This window comes from Labrus mixtus, chromosome 13, assembly GCF_963584025.1.
Source record: "Labrus mixtus chromosome 13, fLabMix1.1, whole genome shotgun sequence".
NCBI classification, from domain to species: domain Eukaryota; kingdom Metazoa; phylum Chordata; class Actinopteri; order Labriformes; family Labridae; genus Labrus; species Labrus mixtus.
Genome location: NC_083624.1, coordinates 14,162,148 through 14,186,090, shown reverse-complemented (window position 1 = coordinate 14,186,090; position 23,943 = coordinate 14,162,148). Strand labels below are relative to the sequence as shown.

Below are 23,943 nucleotides of genomic sequence, written 5' to 3'. Positions count from 1 at the left end.
ATTGCTTCTCTCTCCCTCAACCAGCACCAACAGGATTTACTGGCACTCAAGCACCAACAGGAGCTGTTGGAGCACCAGAGGAAGATGGAGCAGCAGCATCATGAGCAGGAGCTGGAGAAGCAGCAGCGGGAATTCAAACTGCAACAGCTGAAAAACAAGGACAGGGGACAGGAAAGTAAGTAGACATTGCTACTGTGCGTTATTGTCTTTTGAGAAAATAACCAAACCCTGTAGTACTAGGATGATGATGTGCAGCTGTAAGTAAAAAAAACTCCATCAAGTGCCTACATTCATTCTTTATTATGTCAATTCGTGGGGTATCATGAAATGCCCTTTTATCACTCAGAGTACTAGAACCTGTCAAGTTTATGTCATGAGAAAAACAGAACATATTGATCTAAAACAATTCTGAATTCTATTTTTAACAAAAATACAAAAATAAACAACAATAGTATAATTCCAACTAGATGATGTAAAAGATAGAAGCCTTAGTTTTCTGTTGGTAAGGGATCGCTGAATGCTCCGGGTACTGTGGTTTTTAATTTCCATCAATTTAAACAAGATTATGCACACGACAATCTCCTAGGCTAATGGTACATATGGGAATCAAATGACATCATCAAGGCTCAGCTTTTTGTGTGTGACCATTGAAAGTGTTATGTAAAATAAAAACCTGACAGGATGTTTGTTTTATAAGGGTTAAAGAATACAATTCAATACCTGACAGTAATGTAATGGCATCATTTTAAATCGCATCTAACAATTTTGTAAGTCAATGAAATCATGGTGATTTACAAAAGCACATTAGCATGCCCGGAGTAATTTTAACTGAATAAAAATGAGTGATCATTTATGATCTCTAAACAGGATTAGGTCAGTATTTCAGGGGTTTAGTAGTAGTGACGTAAACTGGCTCTAAGTGAGCTGTCAGGTTTGACCTCATATCGCTTCACCTCACATCCCCGTCAGTGCTGCCAACATCAGTCATACAACTGTCCCCAACAATCTGCTGAGCCTCATTATATCAGCAGGTGTCAGAGAGACGTGGCCCCCTGCAGACCCTCTGTCACAGCACCAATCGTTGTGACCCATCAGTCAGAACGGCCCGACCTCACACCTCTACCTCAAGGACTTAAAGACTATGAGAGGGGGGGAAAGATGTTCTATTGGAAAACATGACCCTTTTCCCAACGAGTTCTGGATTCATGGTGTCATTTTGTTGGAGAAGCAAAATGGCAGCAATGAATTCAACCTTCTCCTACCTCCTGAATATATTTATTTTTCCTCTTTAAAGGTCCTGTGAGGAGTTTTTTAGCTGGTTATGGAACAGACTGAAAATCATAGTGATGCCTCTATATAACCTACTAAAGCAAACCAGACCATGAGCAACAAGATAGATCATTTCTGTTTACAAATGTTTTAAGACATGTAACCACTGCCGTGTCATAGGTGCCAGGCAACTTAAGTTACAGCATTTTGCTGAAGCAGCATTTGTGAATTTATTTCATGGCAAAGATTCACTGTGAGTGATGCATTCGACTGTTAAAAGTAAGTCGAATGAGACTTTTCATGAGAAAACACAACTATCTATGACGTGGTTTTTCAGCACAAATTCTATTTAATGTTGTTAATGATGGACACACATTGGAAATCATGATTTTATGCTAGTAATGTCTCATTCCTCAAACGTGGTCTGCTGGGCAACATGAGCTTACAGTTTGACGTCCATGGAAAGTCCATTGGGTCGTAAACAGAGGAAGCTTTGTTAAAGCACTGCTATAAATTGCATGGAAGGCAGTCTCATAAAAAGCCAATTTGCTCCAGTGGCAAAGCAGACATATTGGGATGTCAGCACTTCCAGTTGCAGCATGATTTAGAGAGCACATATTAGCTCGTGTGACTTTCTCATACTGTACTTATCACTTCGTTTCTCATACTTGACACATCACCTGTTAGTCATATTTTTAGAAAAACACACCTGGAATGTTTTTTTTTTCCCCTCTGCATCTTTAAAACACCTTTTTTTTCCCCCTCACACACTGCCACACATCCCCGTCTCTCTCCCTGGATGATCAGTTTGTAGTCACAAAATAAGGGCGGTGATTCAGAAGACACTGGTATGAGAGGAACATTCGCTAAAGATTAGAGTTAAATAGCTCGACTGTTATCTCTGGGGAAATCTAGTGCAACTCTGAGGCAAAATGTGCGCTCTGTCTTTCGGGGGAAAAAAATCATTGTCTAACAAAGAATGAATGGATGACAATATAATCATCAGGTTAGGGCCAATTTGTCAGGTAGTACAGTAGAGAAACTGAAGCTGTAACATTTTCATGAATACAAGAAAAGAAAGTGTTTTTATGTGAAGGGTTTGAAACAGGTGACAGGTACATGGAATAGTATACAAACATTTTGTTTCTGACCTCCCTGTGTGTCTCTGTGTCTCTGTTTCTGTCAGGTGCAGTCGCCAGCACAGAGGTTAAGATGCGACTGCAGGAGTTTGTCCTGAACAAGAAGAAAGCGCTGGCTCATCGAAATCTAAACCACTGTCTGCCCAGCGACCCACGCTACTGGTATGGGTGAGTGTCACAGCCCACCCCTTCAGAACAACATACTGCTTGAGATGTGACCGCTTGAACACCAATAAGGGTTTTCTACCATCTTATATTAAAAAAAAGAAAGCACATAAACGTGCATATACTTTGTGTAGAATTGTGTTTAAATTAAAATATGATGTAAGTGATGTGAAAGAATGAGCCCAATGAGAGGTGGGCTTTCCTGCACTACACATGGAACTCACTTATTGTTCAACCTTAACTGCTTCAAATTATAAATATCTATTACAAGGTAAAAAAGCATGAATTTATCATGGTACATTTAAGAAAAATAGAACGCATACAGTACATTTACATTTCTATACAATCTTAAAAAAAGCTGCCTTAGAAATAAAGCAGTCAACATCCTGCGTTTTGTACCCTAACCTTTAAGTAACCTCAAATGTTTCCATTAATTTGCATGGGGGGACAACTAGAGAGTTTAGAAAGCATTTCATGTAGATCATTTCTTAACAGTCACATATTAGCTTTTGTTTTTTGTATATTCATCAACCTTTATGTTGAGCTAAAATGTCGTCAAACTTGGAACATGTTATTCTCAAAGGTTAGGTGACACCAAGGTCCCTTTTTATCAGGACTTTAAAAACATGGCTAACTATGGTATCTTCAACTCCTGTTGTTTGGTTGTCTCTGTAAGAGTTAAGACGTCAGCCTCTGTGAGAGTCCTCACCAGTTGCCTTTGAGGGAAACTAAAGAGAAAATGTTGAAGGAATGAAGCATTTTCAGTCAATGTTTGTAGTCCTTGATTGACAGCTGGTTGTCTTTGAGGTTTGTGTGTGTGTGTTTGTGTGTGTGATGTGTTTGAAGTGGGCAGAGGAGGAAGAAAAAACAATGGCATCACTCCTGCGCTTTAAATATTTGAAGAGGCTTTAAGCAGCCAAACATTTCTGCCAAGGCAGGAGATGAAAGAAGAATCCAAACAGAGAGGAAAAAATGTCTCTCTATCAGCGTCATAACCATCACTCTCCCATTAAAAAGAAAAAAAACCCTCTTCTACCTGTTTGCTTTCTCCTCAGATCTTCAATACATCTTTTTTTCCCTCCTTTGGTCTCATTCCTCCATTGATTCTGTGTCTCACAGCTTCTCCATCTCTGTCTGTGCCTTTTTCACCCACGTTTAGGAGGAAACAGACCTCAGCTTCTTTGCTGTCATGATGTATTAAAGACAAGCAGAGGAGGCTGTCAGTTATTGTGTCTCTATCCGAAATCTCTTTCTCCATTCTAGCCACACTGTTGTACACTTTCTCTGTCTTTCAAATATGACCTTGGGATGGTCGATGGAAGTTTTCTTTTGTCTCTAAACCTTTTCTGTCTATTGAAAGTATAGGGAAAAAAGCTTAGTTAGCATCGTTGAGCCAAAGCTGATTTGAGATGAATATTTTTCAGTAACTATTGATCATTTTTCTTTGTAGAAAAACCCAGCACAGTTCATTGGACCAGAGCTCTCCTCCTCAAACAGCTTTGTCAGCGTACAACCATCCGATGCTGGGCACATACGACTCAAAAGACGACTTTCCTCTTCGGAAAACAGGTAAAAAGATTTTTTGCTGAGGAACTGTTACTTTCTAATGTCCGCGTCCTTCCACCTTTTTTAAACAAATCAACCCTTTCATGTCTTGAAGGGAGCCCTAATCTTCCTTTTCCCTGCATTAGCAACTGAAATGGCTTATGGGGTTTCCAAATCTGGCACATGAACCAAGAGTCAGCCACTGGAGGATTAAAAGGAGCCCCTAAAATATATTAAAAAGGAGAAATATCAAAGGTTATTTAAAGCTGTCTTTTTTTTAAACTGTAATTATGCAAATGGGTGCAGATGGATGGAGAGTGGAACCACTCTCAATTAAAAACCAAAAACTCTGAATCAAACTGGAAAGGAACAGTTTCACATTTAGGGAAATATGTGTGTTGAATGAATGAATGAAACCTTTATTGCCCCTCGGGGAATTTGCCTTGCACAGAGAGCTAAAAAACACAATACAAACAAAAATTTACAGGACAGCACATAAGAACACATAACAACACATTAAAGCATCACATGATTCAATGAGGGATTTCAGCAAGTTAAATAAAGTGCAGAGTGCCGAGTTTGTCCTGTATAATCAGTTCTTATTAAGCAGCTGAATACTCCGCGGTACAAAGGATGTAATGCCTCTTTTAGTCCTCATCCTGGGCATTCTGTACCTGCGCCCTGAATTCAAGATAGTTAGATGTTAGTTAGTCAGTCATACAGTATTTAGAACTGTCACGTCTGTGTGGTAAATATAGCTTCACCATCAGTCTGTTAGCTTAGCTTAGCTTAAAGACCAGAAATAGAAGACAACAGCTAGCATGTTTTTGTCTTAAATCCTAAAAACAGGAATTTTTGAGCTTAGTAATAAGAACACGACTTCTTCACGCCCCTGAGTCCCCTTAATGCTAACTTTCTACTCACTTCTATACCTTCTGTTTGCTGTTGGAAGGGCTCTCTACTGCTCGTTGACAATGGTCTTGTCATTGAGTGTCATTATTTACATACCGAGACATCCAATGAAATGAAACGTCTTTGATTTTATTGGCCCATTGAGAGGTGAAAGATTCTAAGTAGACTCTTAAACCAATGGATTAAGAGGATTGGAGCTTGCCTAAACTCCAACATCAACCATCATTGATGAAATGCGGAATGTGTCTGCTTTAGTGAAATAGCTTTAAATGAGTTTAATGTAAGGCTAGTGTAGAAAGTGAATTTCTCCTGGTTTCGAGGTGTAACAGTCAGTGGTGTTAGCATTGTTTGGAGCCTGAAATGACTTACTTCATTTCACCCTTTTGCATCACTATCATGATTTACATTTGAATAAAAATAAGTTGCCTATTCTCCTGTAGCAGACTAATTATCTCAGACCTTAACCAATTCATGCAGTAATAGTCCTTTATAGACCTCATAGATTATGCAGTTGATGCAAACAACCCTCGTCTGCTCTGAGAAGCAACCTAGAAAGCTCAGAAAAATCACAGTTCCTGTCTTTTGGCGGCGTTAGACTGCTATTTTTCCATCCTTCTGTCCATGTCTAGTCCATCCAAGCTGTGATTGTTCACTTAGTGTCAGCAGCTGCTTTGGCAGTATCGCTGCCTGCTTTCACAGCTGGAGACCTAGCTCTGTGTACTCTGCACTCCTGCCCACCTGCAGTGAGCTGGAGGCAGGAACGATTTATCCTGGCAAACAACCTCAGACAACCAGTTTCAACTTTCACAGACACTCAAATGTAATTCAGACATTTCTTGGGGTGCCAGTTGTGCTGAGAAATATTTGCAACATACAGCTTCACATTTCATACTCACACAAAGTACAACTGGCACTATAGCACATATTTAAAGAAAATTTCAAATTTCAAGAACAATGGAGTTTGACATTGAGGGCAGAGTTTTTTTCTGCCTGCTATCGAGGAGAGCCAGAGGAAAGACTGATGTGTGCACACAAAAGGCAGGCCTGCTGTGGCGCTCTTGTGTCAACAGTGAGCAGGCAGAGATCAGATCAGACTGTCAGACAGGGAGATGAACTGTTCTCAGAGGGAAGTGAGTGACAGTAGTCACCTCAGTTGTGTGTGGCTCTGACGACTGGAGGGCGTCATACTGACGTTTTTTGCCTGTGATGACCCATTTCAGTAATGTATGCGTGTAAATTATAGATGTGCCTAAATAATTCTTTTTCTGTCTACCCAGGCCAAGCTCACAGTTTATAAGAACAAGGGCTCATTGTCCAAGTCTGAGAAACTCTGTGATAATGACTCTTAGAACACAGAGGGTCACTTTGAATGCTGCGGCAGGAAGTCTGTCAGGCCTTCATGACAGACGCAGACTTGTCATGCTGACCCCTCTTTCAATAACTAGCACATACACATACTTTCTCATTCTACACTGTGCACTGAACATTGAAATCCTTAGTAATTTAGTACTCCTATTCAGCTCAGAGGACAGTGTCTGAGGTTATAGATTAATGTCTCTTTCAAAAACACTAGACCATATTGGTATATATATATGATGTGTATATTGAATGTTCATATCTCCATAATGATGATATTGCCATTCACAGCACAGCTGTATTGAATACTTCTGATTATTCCAATTCTAAATCACCTGTGTGAGGAAAGCTTAAAGTCAATTAATGGGGAAATGATAGTCAGTACATCAAAATGATTTTATTCTTCATCTCGTGAGCGGCTCATTGCAAAAAATGCAAACAACTGTCCTTAAAAAGCACAATCCAAGGCACTGTTATGACCAGCTCGTCTAGGCTATAACAGACAATGGATGTCCACACAGTAAACTTGCATTCAAAGTATATTTTATTTCATACAAAACCAAAAACACCATGGCAGAAGTTTGTCAGTCTTGGCTGTCCAGAGGGAGAGAGAGCGAGCAAGAAAGCTGTGGCAGCCTGGCTTATATGCCTTTCCACTATAGGATTTTTGTAGAATCTTAAATTTTCCATAGAAAAATATGTTTGCATCCTACTCAGGTGTATTCATGGTCATCACGATTTTACTAACATATTTATTTATTCATTTATATTTGGAAAAGGGCTATTAGGAAATATATATACTTTAAAACACCATGCTTGATCAATAACCTTGCAGAAAAGAGAGTGACAAATTAATCAAAAGGATTTGTTTTATTTGCTCTCACATCTAAATATGTTAATGAGACAAGTCAGTCTCTTCTTCTGTGTTACCTACCTTCTCCTTCTCTGCAGCGTGTCCTTCCAACCTGCCGCTCTAATGTACTGTCATATATGATATTTCTGGGAAGCTCCCCTGATGAGTTTCAGAAAACTACTCTGTCCATTTCCGTAAATCTTCCCCCCGTCTTTGCGCTTACTCAGAAGAGCGGCCCCCAGCAGAGAGCTCAGGACTCCCATCAGACAAGACAGATGAGCTACTGATCAATATGTTTTGTATCAGAGAACCAGTTTCCTCTTGCACCACCTATTGAAAGATTAAGCCCCACTTATAGAGACGTTTAATATGATATTGATATATCAGAACATGGGTTAGGACATTTCTACGGTTCTAGTGGCTTCTTTGAAGTGTGTGCAAGATCACGACAAGCTTGATTCAGGGGTCTTGTTGGGGGTTTTCACTTCCTTGCCTCAAAAGCCTTTCCAGCCACTCGGGGTTTATGTGGAAATATCATTAATGTTGCTTTTATGATGACAGGACTGTGGCCTGTAAAGACCCAGGTAATTTTCTTCCTCTGCAATGAATTAAGCTCAGAATCGATCACAAAGTCTGAATAAAAGTGATTTTATTTTTGTGCCATGCGGAAGGAGGACATTGATGTTTGGTTTAACAAGACAGAATGTTCAATAATTAAACAAAATACAGGGAAAAGCTCAACAGTGAAGGAGAGAGGCACTAATGTTGGAGTTGAGGGAGAGAGAGAGAGAGAGGAGGGGATGGTTGGAGGTGAAGGAGGGAGAGAGGGTTTCAGTAAAATGCCAGCCTCAGCAGTTAAACCAGTCTGGGCCCTCTGCAGTGAGTGTGTTCGCACGTGTGCACACTGGTGTGCTTTTGCCCAGTCGGCATTAACACCCTTCAAAGTCACTGCGTCCGGAGGTGAACACCCCCGTGGCGGCCTGTGCCCACAAACACACCCTCCTACTCCAGCCGCCTTCTCTGTCTCCTTTCCTCTCCTCCTCACCTCGATGTAACCTTCCGTTCATCCTTCCATCGCGCTTCTCTCTCACTTCTCCTTTGATCTGTTGATCTGTCCATTTCGTAATGACTCAGGATGCAGCAAAACAACCTTGACCACCCCCTCCTTCATTCCATCATTGTGTGCCTTGTCTCTCCTCCACATGCAGCCCATCAGATTAGTCCAAAGGCTGCAGCCCACTCTCAATACATCATCACAGTGGAGCCAAAAAGTGTTCCCTGTGACACCTCGGAAATGTTTTGAAAGCTTAACAAAACATGCATGGCAGGAAATCTGTCTTTTCAAACTTGACGATAGCTATTTTAACATCATTGACCATTATTGGAGTGTTTTGTTAAACAAAAAAAAAACAATGGTGGTATTTAATCTAATTTCAGCCAGTTCTCAGTTCTTAGCTTTGTTAGCTGTTCTTAACACAAACAAAATGATTGGTTTACCTTAAGGAGGATTAAGGCACAATCAATCAGATGGTGTTTTTACACACGCACAAAACTCCTGAAAATATCCCCAAATTTTTCACACCAACTCTCGCCAGAATTATTGTTGCCAACCTAAAAGTGAAATTTTATGTTCAACCTCTTTTGCTATTTCTGCCATTTCTTTGTCGCCTTTTTACGTCTTGTCCTGCCTCCTGAGAGGCAAACTGAATACTTGTGTGTACTTGCTTTAAACCCTATCAGCATTTCCAACATTCATGTGATGTCTTTGACTTAACCCTAAAGAGAGAGACAGTGAAGTCTTTTATTTAATGATAGCCTTATGTCACTGATTGCCTCAAATGATCTACTATAATTCCCAGTTCAGTGGACTAAAATAGAACTTGAATGGCTTTTGTTCCTTCTTAAAAAGGCCTTCATTGTCTTCCTGTCTTTTCATATTCAGCTAATGCATTTCTTATCCTGACCCATCCATCCCATCTTCTTAACATAGTCTTTGAAACAGTGCCCTCCATTTAGAGGAAGCTCCTTTTTAAATAATTGAGTTTTCATAAGATCAGCAGCATAGTTCCCTTATTATTATTATTTTTGAAATAGCATTGAAAGTACTCAGACATTATAGATAGATGACCAGGAGGTATGTACAGTATAGTTCCTCCTTGATGCTTTCTGAAGTACACTATACCTTTGTGTATCTTTATCACCTTGATTTGCAGTCAAAGCACAAGGAAGCAAGAGCCTGTGGCTTTGTAATGACATTAAAGAAATCGTTTTTATGTGTTCTTTACTGGTGGAAGTTTATAGTGTAGCATACAAGATTAAAAGATCAAGTATATCCATTTTTTCCTCCAAATTACACAAAACATGTTAAAAAAGGAGCCTCAAAACACAAGAAAAAAACAAACAAGAAACAACACAAACCAATTAAATCCACCTGTGAAGGCTTGATAATCAGCTGAGTGAACATTTATAGTTCAGCCATCTTCCTGTCACAATATCCATATAAGTGGGACATATAAGAAGACAGCAGACTAGCTGTATGAATAGTAACCACCTTGTTTTCTCATTCAGAAGGTTAAACAAAAAAGGAAATGTCAGGTTGCCATTTCTTATGAATATGTTCATTATATTCTGTGTGTATTCTCATTTTATGAATACATCTTCTAACAATAAATCTCTTCAGTACACAAAGTGGAATTAGTTAATGAGGCTTATGAAGCTAGCGTTGGTCTGTTTTATAAAAGGTCGCGGAATGAGCAAAGGGTCAACCATTGGTCAACCATCCAGCTTCAAATAATTGAACGGAAGGAAGCCAGTGGACGAGGGAATAAAGCTGCCTGTGTCTGGCAGTGAGACACCGAAGCGTGATTGGCCAGAGAAGGTCAGGTCCTATCCCTGACCTGATGAGATTCCTAGAACACATTGAATGCTCGCCTCTTCTCCTCCCTGCACTGTCGAGAGCTTATAGAGCTCTGCGGCAAATCCATTAAGGGGGCATGTGTTTAGAGCCCTACGATGAGAAACAAGACAAACATATATCCATTTCAAATGCACATGTACACACATGACAGCAGCTGGCTTTTTTATTGTAAATGAAAGTGTCTGATAATAAACAGTGTTCATTAGCAGAGCGTGGTGGAGGCAGCATCATTAAGCACAAGGTCAAGAAAGCTGCCAGTTGGCCGCTTCAGCATTCACTGCAGCGCTTCCCACTGTCACACAGTGATGGCAAACCTCAGCTCCCTGATCTGTCAGCCAACGCATACAGTGTAGCCTATAGGGACAAGCTCATTAGCCCCACTACATGTCCGTGAACAAGCTCCCACTTGTGCGGCTCAGCAATCTACTATGATGCTAAGTACCAGAGTGACAGATCAGATAGAATCTGTCATTTTCAAATGAATGGGGCTAATTTGGAGTATAACACAGAAACATTTTTAGAAGTATTAACCCTTTTTGCTATATCTGTTACATATTTGTCAAATGGGTTCAGATAAGCTCCATTCAAAGTTAAAAAAAAAAAAAACGGCTGACAGCCCTTTTTGTTTTTTCACTTTCAATGCTGTTTAGCTCATGTGTGAAACTTCATCAACTTTTTAGTTAATCTTCCATCTTTTCCCTGTTTCTCTCTTCTGCCTCTTCAGCCTCTGAGCCCAACTTGAAGCTTCGTTCCCGCCTAAAGCAAAAGGTGACAGAGCGCCGCAGCAGCCCTCTGCTCCGAAGAAAAGACAGTCCCATCACTACTGCCAAGAAGCGTTCCTTAGACGTGGCTGGTGAGCACCCATGTCACTGGATTTCTTGTGGTTTGGTAGACAAGTTAAAAGTGTTTTAATATATCTGTAGTTCACAATATTTTAAATACTAAAAAGAATAAATTTAGTCTAGCTACATTATTTTTGGTTCCTAAAATATTTCAGTCAAATAACTACATGAATGCTATCATCATCGACTTAAGGAAGGGTTTGAATGCAAAACAGAGTCACATCCATTTACTGCTGTGTTCCTAGACTGTAGAAGGATTATAACGAAACAAGGACAAGGCTTACAGAGTTATATTTCATTTCAGAAGGTTGATTGGCCCGGGACACTGTGTTCTAATTAAAATCTTATTTCTGTGTTGTGCGTGTTATAGAGTCAGCATGCAACAGTGCTCCGGGCTCAGGTCCCAGCTCCCCAAACAACAGCTCCACTAACATCCCCAGTGAGAATGGAATCACCATCTCCAGCAGCCCAGGAGAGGTAACCAACATTGCAGCTAGTGTCAGCATGTGTATGGCTGGATATGTACCAGCGCATGTGTGTATTAGTCAGATTACCAGGGGACCTCAGAAGGACATTGGCAATGTCTCTCTACTGTATTTTAATTGAAAGGCTCAACCTCTGTCATGTATTTTTGTGTGTGTCACTGTTTCTACTTGGTGTCTGAACTCAGCGGGTATTTACTGTAATACTGTTCTGGTTTGTGATTTCAGGCGTCACTGCTTCACAGGTTGGCTGCAAGGGAAGGCTCCCTCAGCCATCTCTCGCTCTACACCTCCCCTTCTCTGCCCAACATCACCCTGGGACTGCCAGCCACAGGCCCTGCTAGCACTGTGAGTACACTCAATAGATTTTATTCTAATTGTATGGCATAGCATCAATAATCACAGCAAAAAATGTTCTGTATGAGAAACACTAATTGTTCCCTTGAATCTTTTAAAGTAGTGAAATTCTAAAGACATACACTATCAGTATTTTTACTGATTGGTTTGTTTACTGCAGACTTTTATGTACTACAATTTCAGAGTTTTTAAGAGCCAGGATTTCAACTTATGCATAGAAAGGTATAAAACACAAAAAAAAAATTGTGACTTGTCATTTTTCTCTCTGGTTCGGTCTCTCTCCATCTCGCTTTCATTCTGTTTCATTTCGTCTCTTTCTTTGTGTCTTAATATCTCGTTCTCTTCTCCTAGTTGGTCTCAGGGCACCAAGATGGCGAGGGTCGCCTGCCGTTGCCTGCATTACAGCAGGGCATTCCTCTGACTGCTCCGTTCCTGCCCACTGCCCACCTGCCACCTTACTTGACATCGACAGCTCTGGATAGGGAGGGGGCAGGAGGGGGCACGGCTGGCCACAACCCACTTCTCCAACACATGGTGCTGCTGGAGCAGGGCCACAATGCAATGGGTCAGTATGCACTGCAACATTTATTTTCTTTACAGGCGGCTGCAGCTTAGTCGTCTCTCAACCGGAAGGTCGGGGGTTTGACCCCCAGCTCCTGCAGCCACATGTCCAAGACACTTAACCCAAAGTTGCTCCAGTCGGTAGCATGTGTGGTTGGCTATTACTGATGGACACTTTACATAGCAGCCTTTGTCATGAGTGTGTGAATGTAAGTTCTCAGAGTATTAGAAAAGCGCTTTACAAGCTCAAGTCCATTTACCATTTACTTACCGCTGTCATTAGCTGGTGTCTGATTAAATGCGGATCACAAAAGCAATTTCATGCCATTTTATTATCGAGTACTTGTGTGTTTTTGCTCTCAGCGGGACCATTGGAAATCCACATTTCCCTAATTTGACATAATGAATGCATGTTCATAAATTAATCTTGGTAAGATGGCAGTGTAATTTAGCTTGAATGGCTTACTGTGTAAAAGTACTAAAAAGCATCTGCAAAACTTTTTAAATCTGTAGGTTTTTGAAGAACCTTGTTGTGATGAAGACGCATTTGTTGATATGATTTAGGTGGTAAAGAGTACCAAAAGGTGAAAGTTTGCATTGGTCTCATTGTTTCAAAACTAAAGAATCAATGCCTAACTTATTTAAAATTGCTCCCCTTTGTACTCTCTGCTTTTACCATAGTTGGCCTGGGTGGCCTTCCGATACCGTCACCTGCTGTCTCCAAACTTGTGCGGGGCCACCGTCCCCTGGGAAGAACCCAGTCGGCCCCCCTGCCCCAGCAGCAGTGTGGGCAAGCCCAGGCCCTGCAGCAGCTGGTGGTTCAGCAGCAGCACCAGCAGTTCCTGGAGAAACACAAACAACAGTTCCAACAACAGCAACACATCATCAACAAGGTAGCTCAAAGTGTGTGTGTGTGTGTGTGTGTGTGTGTGTGTGCATGTGTTGGAGCCATAAGTACAGGTGTGTTTGTGTGCATGTGACAAGAATAGGATCTAATCATCATAATTTAGTGAGCTTTACTGTATGCATGCATACAAATGTATTCAGCAGTATATGTGTGTGTGTGTGTGTGTGTGTGTGTGTGTGTAGGAGTATTTGTCCATCGACACGACACTGATTTGCTTAATGTCTGTGAATCCTGTCTTTGCACCAAAAGCTGGATGAATCAGCCTGCAATCAGCAAGTCTTCTAGCAAGTCTTTCTTGTGTGTGTTCTCTACTTCTCTCGGTCACCCTGGCAACTGTGCTCAAGAGGAAGCTGCCTCCATATATGGCCACACAGGAAATGTGACTCACTGCATCGTTACGAGTGTGTGTGAAAGTGCGTGTGCGCGTGTACAAGGTGATGAGGGGATTTGCAGCATTATAAGGTCATTGCAGAGAGGGAGATGGTTGTCTGTGTGTTGTTCATCCCTGTATGTGTGTGTAGTTGAAATTCCTGTCGGATTTAGCTCCATTACTTTGTGCTGTCGGGTTGTAAGTGACTCCTTGTTCTTTGACACTTCAGGCTGTTGCGACTTCAACTGATTAAGTCAAGCTTTGGTGTAATACCAGGTTATTAAAGTGTTACATTCATTTGTGTTAAGGCTCTTAAGCAGGCTGTCACAATAATGTGTTTGCATTGTGAATTGAAATAAGAATCTGTGCTGTAACCAAAACTATTAGTATTTTTATATTATAATATTTAAGAAAGGAAGCTTACTTCAGTACTTTTCATTGCTTTAGTTTTTGGATGCACACAAAAACAAACATCCTGTATCTTGAGTGAAAATGCAGTAAACACTGTTAACCGTTAAGGAATACCTCCAATTATTGTGTGCATGATATGGCCTCTTTTTTTAAATTCAATGAGTATATAAAACAGGAATCCTCATTCAATTCAGTGTACCATAATCATACTGTAGACCACTCATGATGAATCCATGTTAATTCATTATTTTCTGGCGGACATTCTACTTGGATATCAGCCACTTAATACATAAATGCTCGACACAAATCTGGAGAAATGAAATGCAGAGATTCCACAAATGTAATATTGGCTTATAAATTACAAGTAATGTTTGCCTGCTGCCTGCTTGAATTGTATTCCTCTTCAATTTAGAAAACCATCCAATAAAATCTGGGCACAGGGAAGAGTGGCTTACAGACAGTGACAGCAAGGCCAATATTTCACGGGCAAAAGACGTGTTCACAGATAACAAGGGGCAAAACTTTGGCACTTCTCTCAAACAATTAGTAATAAAATATCAACTGGAATGCATCAGAGGTTGCTAATATCTTGATATACAAAGCACATGACTTTTTAGCAGGATTAAAACCGCTTTGAGCTCTTAAAAGTCTGTTCTAAAGGCACATGCTCCGAGTTGTTGAATCAGTGAGTATAAGTGATTATAACTCCATTAACTGCAAAAAAAAGACTGGATCATCCTCATTTAAACATTACACTTAAAATATGCAAGGTTCACAAGTTGCATCACGACTCTGAATCAAAGTTGTTGCTTAATGTTATTAAAAATCATTGAGCATATCTGCTGTGTGGCATATAGTGGCATCAGTGGGAAGCCCTTTGTCTTTACATAAATGAACCAGGTTTGAGTCTGTCGACCAGCTGAGGACTCTCTCTCTCTGTATGTATAGTTAGTATGGTTTCCTCCTGCTCCTGCTTTGATTCCTCTCAGAATGCCTATAGGTGGGAATACTGTTTTTTTCCCCTACACAATGAGTTTACAAGGCCCTTCCTCTGCCTGTGCCCTATTTTTTGTTTAATACTTTTGTAACTACTTTAAGGTGCATTTAAAGCTTTTACGTTGATGCGTCAGTTCGTGTCATTATCCCCAAGGCTCCCTTTTTTAATTAAAGGCAGCAATCCTGCTTTTAACAATTTGTAAATGTTCACTTAACATCACTAAAAAATTAAAGCTGTAGCTGTGAAGAGACAGAACGGATTGTGGTTGTTGCACATTTCTGTCGAGCTTGAGGAGGTCATTTGGATTCAATGAGCAGCATCATTAAACAGTGCTCTAACTTGTCTTTTAATATAGGAGTGTCACTCTCAATACCTGCTTTATATTCCACCCAGAATACCCAAAGAACTCATTTAAAGTGACAAGAGATCATTTTGGCAGTGTAATCTTGTACTATGTGGTTTGAGAGCACTAATCCAGCACCTTTGTGTTCCTGTGTTAAAGCACAAAAATGCGATTACTCAAGTATAAGCTGGCATGGTTGTGTTGCATCATAGTGGCACAGATGATGCACAGCCAAAGTATTTGCACTGTAACTTGCCAATTTCCAATTAATGCAGCTATTTGTGGCGTGCACTTACAGTAAAAAGAGCAACAGCTGCTAAACGGGTTCTGACAGTCGCCCAAATGCAGCTGTCTCAAATACATGTCAGTTTATCCTCCCTTGTAGCGAAATCCAATTGACTTTCTTTGACATGTATTGTGTGTCTTTCTAAAATTATTATTCCGCTCCTCAGTCATTAAGGATGATTTACATAAGTCCAATTTCTTACATACAATAACTGTGATTAAATTACATGTCCATAGCTAGTCTTTGCTTTGATTTAACTCTTTAATTCTTTTTTGAACAACAAAGCATGATGGGAAATGAGGAAGTAACAACCAGAAATACGTTTGATTGCTGAAAAAAGTCAGGTTCTCAGGAGGAAAACATTGAAAGTTCACTTTCTATTTAACATGCGGCAAAGCAGTTAAGACAGCAGCATTTCTTTTTTCTAGATTAATTTTTGGCCGTTTTGTGCCTTTATTGGAGAGATAGGACAGTGGATAGAGTCAGAAGTTAGGGAGAGACTTGCGGGAAAGGAGCCTCAGGTTGGATTTGAACCTGGGCCGCCCGCTTGAAGGACTACAGCCTCCATACATGGGGCGCGCACACTAACCACTGCGCCACCAGCACCCCTGAATTCCAGTTTTTTAATGGCAACATCAGTAAAATCAGGGTTGCACTTAAATGACACAAAATGTTAAGACTTCAAAACTTAGATTCCCTGAAGGAATTTGAGTATTTGGTGAAAGTTTTTGAGCCCAGGCTCTCTGTGTGTAAATGTTTTATCTTAAACAATAATGTTACTTTTACCTTCAGTATGTGGTTTTTACTGATTATTGTTGTAAGTATTTGTTTTTGCAATTCTTGCCCAGGTCTAAGAGTCAGTCCTATTTTAAAACTCCTGTGAGGTTTTTTGGGTGTGTTTTTGCACCCCCTGTGGAGTAAATGAGTATGTCTTAACTCTCTGCAGATTTTGTCCTTTATTGTTACTGACAACAATCTCATCCTGCTTCCTTTTAACAGTCAAACAGTGATACACTCACTGTGAAAAATGTAAACAAAGGCTGTTTCTGCCTGCCAACTACCTCGCAGCTGCAGTTAAAGGTATTCAAAATAACTTCATAGAAATAATCAATACTCCAGCATTTCCCCTAGGTTTCTAGCATTGGGGGGGGGGATACGCAGACACGCTGACACAAACACTTGAAGGAATCTTGGTGTTCATGTGTTACTTTTAATGACAGCTGTCCTTTTCTATCGGAAAGGTATCCTTAAATGACTTCTTTCTCTGATTTCCGACTCTATCCACTATCCTATCCCTACAATAAAGGCCCCCAAAAAAATCTTAAAATATAATAATAATAATAATAAATTGTTTTTTTTTAACTTGACCTTCGGGGGGGGGGGGGGGGGGGGGGGGGTTACCATTATATTATTACAGGAAGGGGAATCACTGTACTCTCACTGATGTTCTTGTTTGCTTTTGTAGCTCATCAAGGACATCGGTATCACTTCCAGTCTGTTTACTAACCAGCGAAAAAAACTCCTCACAGGAGCTTTAATAAAGGTAAATACGGATAAGTAAAAAAAAAAAAAAAATCAGTGTCACAAACCAATCTTTACAAATGTACCCGTGGTGTTTTCTTTTAATTTATTCACCATAGGACATCCACCACTTTGTCATAAATGAATCATCCACATCCCTTCTTTCCTGGTTGACATTTGCATATTCTTAGATAAGTCGGCACTATAAAGGGGCCTTCCTGCTACCTTACACGTTGGCTTCAACAGTTGGAAATGTTGGCAGCAAAGAAAGGAATGACAGAATCTTGAAACAGTTCCAAGCGTAGCTCAACTATTAGTTACCTGAAACAGCTTAGACAATAAGGTCATACACTTACTTATTATTGTTAAAGGGAGTACAAAGTAAAGACAAATAGTGACTAGAGTCAATTATTGTCAAGTGTACATGTATACTATCACCCTCTCGTCTCCACCTCCTGCTCTCTGTCTCTCAACTGATTCAACAGGCTTATGTAGTGTGTCCCCCCCCCCCCTCATGGTTCATATCCCAGCAACTATTTCCTCTGTTAAAGAGGAGGGCTGGAAGGAGGGAGAAAAGGAGAGAAACAACACAAGAGAAAGGAAGAGTGAGAGTCAGTGCAGCAGGAGTGGATGAATGTTTTGAGTTTGTTTGGAGAAGAGGGACAGGGATGAGGCAAGAGCTCGTCTCTGACGTCAATGGACTGTTCCCTGGGCAATTTGCCAGCCAAGTGTGTGTGTGTGTGTGTGTGTGTGTGTGTGTGTGTGTGTGTGTGTGTGTGTGTGTGTGTGTGTGTGTGTGTGTGTGTGTGTGTGTGTGTGTGTGTGTGTGTGTGTGTGTGTGTGTGTGTGTGTGTGTGTGTGTGTGTGTGTGTGTGTGTGTGTGTGTGTGTGTGTGTGTGTGTGTGTTCCGTACACAAACAGTGGTCCACTCCAATCGTGACCTACACATCAAGGTTGAGGTCTTTGACGACAGGGACAGCTGCCACAACAAGATTCCCACAATCGCCCCTCTGCAATTCTTCCTCTCTTTCTCTCTCAGGTCTTTTTAAATGGTTTTCTCCCCTTGTTCAGGCCCGGGCAAAAAAAAAAAAAAAATTGCCTACCTTTATTTAAAAGATAGTTACTGGGATTCATTGAGAAGTATCTTAAATAAACAAATACTCTATTAGAGTTCAGATTACAGGTTCAGTTTATCTCCATGTGTACAAAAGGTATGATGTTAGCTTTTGTTTGGTTAAACTTTGGCTCTTTTACATTGTTCTTTGTGCTGAGCAGATCAGTCAGCTGTTTTTGGACTCAAATCAGATATGCAGCAGACTACCACTTGTTTATGTTGAGCCCGTTTTCTAAAACATTTTTGTCCCTGATGTTCGCCTTGATCCTCTCCGTCTTCTCAACCCTCTTTTCTCATGCTGTTCAAACAAATGTTTCCCTTTTTGTCCTGATGGATTCTGACTCCTTGTTTTATGACTTTTTCCAAAACGTATCTAATGTATATAATCATATTAACCTGAATGCAAAAATTAGGTGCAGCTACCCTACCTTGATGTTTTCCCTTCAATACATTGACTCATCCCATCCTACTATGCAGAGATTGACTGGAATTTGTTGCCTCAATGTTTACCTGTCAGCTTTCTACCCTTGAAGCTTTTTTTTTTTTCACCCGGTACAGCAAGTGCATTCTGTTCAAGTAAAGTAAAGTTCAAGCCCAAAACACAGATTTCTTTCCAGTAGTGTTGGACCTCAACCACACAAAAGTGCCAGAGTTTCACAATTCTAACCACGTACCAACTGATGACCTGAATGTGTTTTTAATTAGGAAGCATTCATTGTTATGTTTAAAATATTAAGTCAGTGGACGATAGTTGGTTTCATGTGAAGGTGTCGCCTTTACGTAAAGTAATGACAGTACCTTGCTTTTAGCCGATCACAGTGCAGTAGGGATGGAATAGTCAACTCAAGTTATGGATTAAGGTTGTTGTGGTTGTATGCAGGCTCATGTGATGGCTGCAGACAAAACTCTGGGCTGTAATATCTCATTACCTTATTGTTATTTTTCCCCCTGGTTGATACAGTCTTACATTTAATTTTAAGCATGCATAGTACCAGAATCAGTAAAAATGGGAGCAATTCTCTGTAGACCATTTCCCCTGAACTTCCCTATTCCCTCCTAGATTATGTCCAAGCCTGGTGATCAGGTCTCAGTCGCATCCTCCGGCCCCTCAGGACCCGCCCGGCAGCACCAGAGTCACCCTGAGGAGACAGAAGAGGAACTCAGGGAGCACCAGGGGCTCTCCACCTCGTCTTCGTCGTCGTCCTCTACGTCCGTGCCTGAGACTGGTCCTCTGCGGGGGCTGGTCATCAAGCAGGAGCCCCCAGACCCCCAAGAGCATGAAGACAGGGAGCAGAGGGAGAGACAGGCTGAGCAGGACTTCCTGTTCAGACAGGTAAGCAGGCGGTCTTAGTAAGATATGAATGATGGTTATACTTGGAGGTAAAATCAAGGAACAGGAACAGCCGTATCAAGATAAAGATTAGGAGGACAACTCAAGATTTACTGGGCATGAAATTGGAGTCAATTAAAATGCAGAATCCACACAATCAATCTGCTGTGATTTGGTTCAAAGTAGCCATTTGATACAATTCCCATTTCTTCATCATTATTTAATCATCTAAATGCTATTGGGTTCATAGTGGCTACAACAAGACACTATGGAGGAGCCAGTGAATGATCACCTCATAGTTCTGTTGAATCTTTTCAAATGAAAAAGGATGAGAAATATCCGACAGCAGTGACAGATGGAGCTTGTAGTGAGTGACTGTAATACTACACTCCACATTCGATCTGCCTTTCTTCCAGACTATCTGTGCAGCCCACTCTCCAGAATAACTTAAAGATGTATTTGCATGTTTTCCTTGAGTCATGCAAAAGGTATAAACACACATTACACATGTTCTACTAAAGCATAGTGGTGAGTTTTCTATGAATGACTTGGGGCATGTGTTCCTCCTCCACACTACTACCTAGCACAACTCCATATGGACCATCACATCCTCCTGCTTTTAAAAAAATCACTGTACACCCACACAAAAACCCTCTGTTGCACACTCACTATCCAGTTATGCAACTTGTCCATGGACACATAAAACCTACATTCTGTATCTGCATATTGCTCGCACTCATTCAGTGGCCACAAACACACACTCATACAGAAAACAGTAAAGAGTCAGGACACCATGTCCTCATCTGTCAAGCCCATCCCTTCTGTCCGCTCAGCCAAATTCAATCAGGCGCTCCTCTCACTGTCGCCATGGTGCCCATAGTGTAAGCAGACACGCCCATCGGAATTGAACAGGATTTCTCTGTGAGACTCGGAAAGATGACCCTTAATCTTTTTACTCGAGTACTTAAAGATGAAAGGGTGAAGTTTCTAATTGCCTGTGTAAGATACTTTCAATTAAAATAATGAATCACACTTAAAAAAAAGATGTTTCTCTTAATTTGCTATATGAAATCATTTTGATAGATTTTTATTTGTCAGGTGTTTTAGGCTTCTCCAGAAAAGAGTAATCATCTTGTGAAGTCACGCAGTAGTTTTAAATTAATAGCATCCATTATCCTTGTCAAAAGACAGCTTATGTTTTAGTTTTTTCAATGGAAGACTCGCAAAAAAAATCACCTCTAGGTTAGTAATCTGTCATATGAGTATTAGACAGATCCTCTTACTATCTACAGTTGTCATGTGAACACTGGGGTACAGAAAAGTGGTGACTGACTGTGTAACACAATATCAACTCAACAAAAGAATGTGCGTAATTTCAGCTGCTTTGTATTTGCAAGAATCTAATGCCATCTACTGGCCGGAGATTGTAACTGCAGTCCAGCATAGTTAATTCCACTCTGTTTGTGTTTGTGTGTGAGAAGCAGGCCCTGCTGTTAGAGCAGCAGCGGATCCACCAGTTGAGGAACTACCAAGCGTCTATGGAAGCAGCCGGGTTGTCAGTGAGCTTTGCAGGACACCGCCCCCTCTCCCGGGCTCAGTCGTCTCCAGCCTCCGCCTCCTTCCCTCTGGTAGTTCAGGATCCGCCTGCCAAGCCTCGCTTCACCACAGGTTTGCAGAGAAATAAAAAAAAAAGATAGGCCTCCTGCATACACACTGTTGAATATGGTACTCTTTATTGGTGTTTGCACTGCTCTCCCACAGAGATCTGTCATAAAGTAGAGTTGTAAACAACAATCTAGATAAACACTTTCATCCTGCTGATTGCAGGTTAGAGGAAACAATTTCCTAGAACTGCACAGCATGATGAGCCAGCATACAGAGGTTGTGTGTATCGACAGGGCTGTTGCTAGGTATTCTGTGCCCCTTGACAATATAGAACGCTACAAGTGTAATTTACTGCACAGAATCACCTCATCTCTTTAGAAGCTCCTTATATGACCTTTAGTTCATAATGAGACAGATCCATTTCATGACCAACAATCACACCATGAGATTCATTTGGGATTATAGGACTCTTGTTTTGACAAGTGTTTATTCTATTGTTGTCAAAAGTACACAATTACTCTCAGACTAAGTATGTTTATGGGTGATTGCCGTGTGTATTTTTCAGGTCTGGTGTATGACTCATTGATGCAGAAGCACCAGTGTATGTGCGGTAACACCACCAGCCACCCAGAACATGCTGGACGTATCCAGAGTATCTGGTCCAGACTGCAGGAAACAGGCCTCAGGGCTCACTGTGAGGTAAGGCCACAGCTACACCTGAACACAGATTAATGGACCCATGACTTTAAAAATGCTGAACAGTGTGTTGGAAAGATTACAGAATGTCCCATGAATAGTATAAAAAAAAGTCCTCAGACGCATAAAACTGCTAGATAAAAAAAAATGAAATTTACATTACTTTACTATTCCTTCTTTGAATGCATATTGAGAAAAAAAGGCCAAAACTTAGAAGAGCACGATTCATGAGTCTGGTTCTGCTTGAGGTTTCTGACTGTTAGAAAGCAGTGTTTTCTCCCCACTGTAACTTTGCTAAATGTTGTTTGGTGCACAAGATGGATTCATGTTTGGTCTTTGTAAAAAGAAATAATAAAGGGCACGTTCTAGACCTGCTCTGTTTGGAAAGTGTCTTGAGATAAAAAAAATGTATCGATAGGCACTTTACAAATATAGATCTGCTGATTGATTGATTGATTGATTGAAAAACACACTGCATACTTATTATATTTAATGGTGTCCATGTCAATGCCATAAAATAAAATTATTTGGTTTCTAACACATTTATTTATTTATGTTGACATTATTGGTTTTTCATTTATTTGAACAGTCATCTTTTTCAAGCTAAGAGCACAAAATGCTTTCAAAGAAAGCATAAAAAAAATCATAAAGCAAACAAATCACTCACTTCAACCACCTTATAGACAAAAAAAAGGAAATTAATATAAAATATATGGAAACAAGCAAAAGGCTGTGAGGCAAAAAGGCATGTCTGTAAAGATATGTTTGAGACAAGTTTGAAAAGCAGAAGCTGTATTTAAATATTTAACATGTAAAGCTATTGTTTGTGTCTCTCTGTTAAAAATAAAATACAGTTAAAGAGCCAAATTGTAAAACTCTGAAGTGTATTTTTATTGATGACCAGAGGGGGGCAGTGTGTGGCCATTTGTCGAACACCTGGTTTTACCATTTAAAAAACATTCATTGTAGGTTAAACTTCTAAATGCATATTTTCTATGCAATTTTCCTCTCTTTATTTCGCCTTCTATGCCAGACATTGTCATCTTGTTGTGTGTCTCTGACAGCTGAATGGTGAAAATTAAGATTTAACCAAAATACATAATTTGTCTCACACCGTCTTCTCCTTTTCCATCCATGTCTTCTCCTTCGTCCTGCTCTGTGACCAGTGTATCCGAGGGAGGAAGGCCTCACTGGAAGAACTGCAGATGGTCCACTCCGAAGCCCATGTCCTGCTGTATGGAACCAACCCTCTGAGGCAAAAACTAGATTGTAAGCATCCATTGATGGAGACACACACCAATTCACAAACAAAGCCTCTTATATTTTATCCAACATAGCAGCCACAGTTTTGATGCGGAGGCTTCCTGCAAGTCATGTGGTTGTATACCTGGCTCATCTTATTCCTTTAAAGTCACATTTTAGCAGGTGTGTTGAGATAAATGATACAGCAGATTTCTCACATTACTTAAACAAAGAGCTAAAGATTAGCACACAGTATTACTTCATAAAGGATAAGACACTTGACATTTCAATTGACTTGCATACATGTATTTATAAAGTAATGAGCCGACAGCATTGCAAACAGAATGAGGAGGGTCTGTTTAAAGAATCTGTTTTAATGCTTAAACCGCGTCGCAACAAAAGGTCCAATCTAATAAAGCCCTGGAGGTGTAACGTTAAGGTGAGGACCTATTGACGCTTGTTAACTTGAAGTCACACAGGCTGCTTAGTCACTTAGCTTTGAGCTTTGTGGCTTAAAGTGCAGGTGTAGCCAGCACAGTCTCTCTCTCAGTGTGTGTGTGTGTGTGTGTGTGTGTGTGTGTGTGCTTCAGCGCATGTGCAAAAACTTGAGGGGGCAAACCCCAGTGGTCATCTTAGCTTTCATTCCAGTGGAGACATAAATTCCTCTTATTTTTACTGCTTCCACCGGAGGATTACCAGATACTCCTGTGTAAGGTTGAGTGT

At 40.5% G+C, this 23,943-nt stretch overlaps 1 protein-coding gene across 5 annotated transcripts in view; it reads left to right on the top strand.

The window, feature by feature from the left end:
- Positions 1-23,943, top strand: part of hdac4 (histone deacetylase 4) — a 132,078-nt gene that overhangs the window by 76,496 nt on the left and 31,639 nt on the right. For 4 of the 5 annotated variants that reach the window (XM_061053817.1, XM_061053818.1, XM_061053815.1 and 1 more), the window contains 12 exons: positions 25-175; positions 2,456-2,576; positions 4,024-4,142; positions 10,881-11,009; positions 11,369-11,475; positions 11,709-11,828; positions 12,189-12,402; positions 13,080-13,291; positions 19,408-19,680; positions 21,159-21,345; positions 21,848-21,981; positions 23,145-23,247. In XM_061053817.1, coding sequence (XP_060909800.1) covers positions 25-175; positions 2,456-2,576; positions 4,024-4,142; positions 10,881-11,009; positions 11,369-11,475; positions 11,709-11,828; positions 12,189-12,402; positions 13,080-13,291; positions 19,408-19,680; positions 21,159-21,345; positions 21,848-21,981; positions 23,145-23,247 — 1,870 coding nt within the window. The remainder of the gene's footprint in view (positions 1-24; positions 176-2,455; positions 2,577-4,023; positions 4,143-10,880; positions 11,010-11,368; positions 11,476-11,708; positions 11,829-12,188; positions 12,403-13,079; positions 13,292-19,407; positions 19,681-21,158; positions 21,346-21,847; positions 21,982-23,144; positions 23,248-23,943) is intronic. The other variant, XM_061053816.1, reaches the window with a different exon arrangement.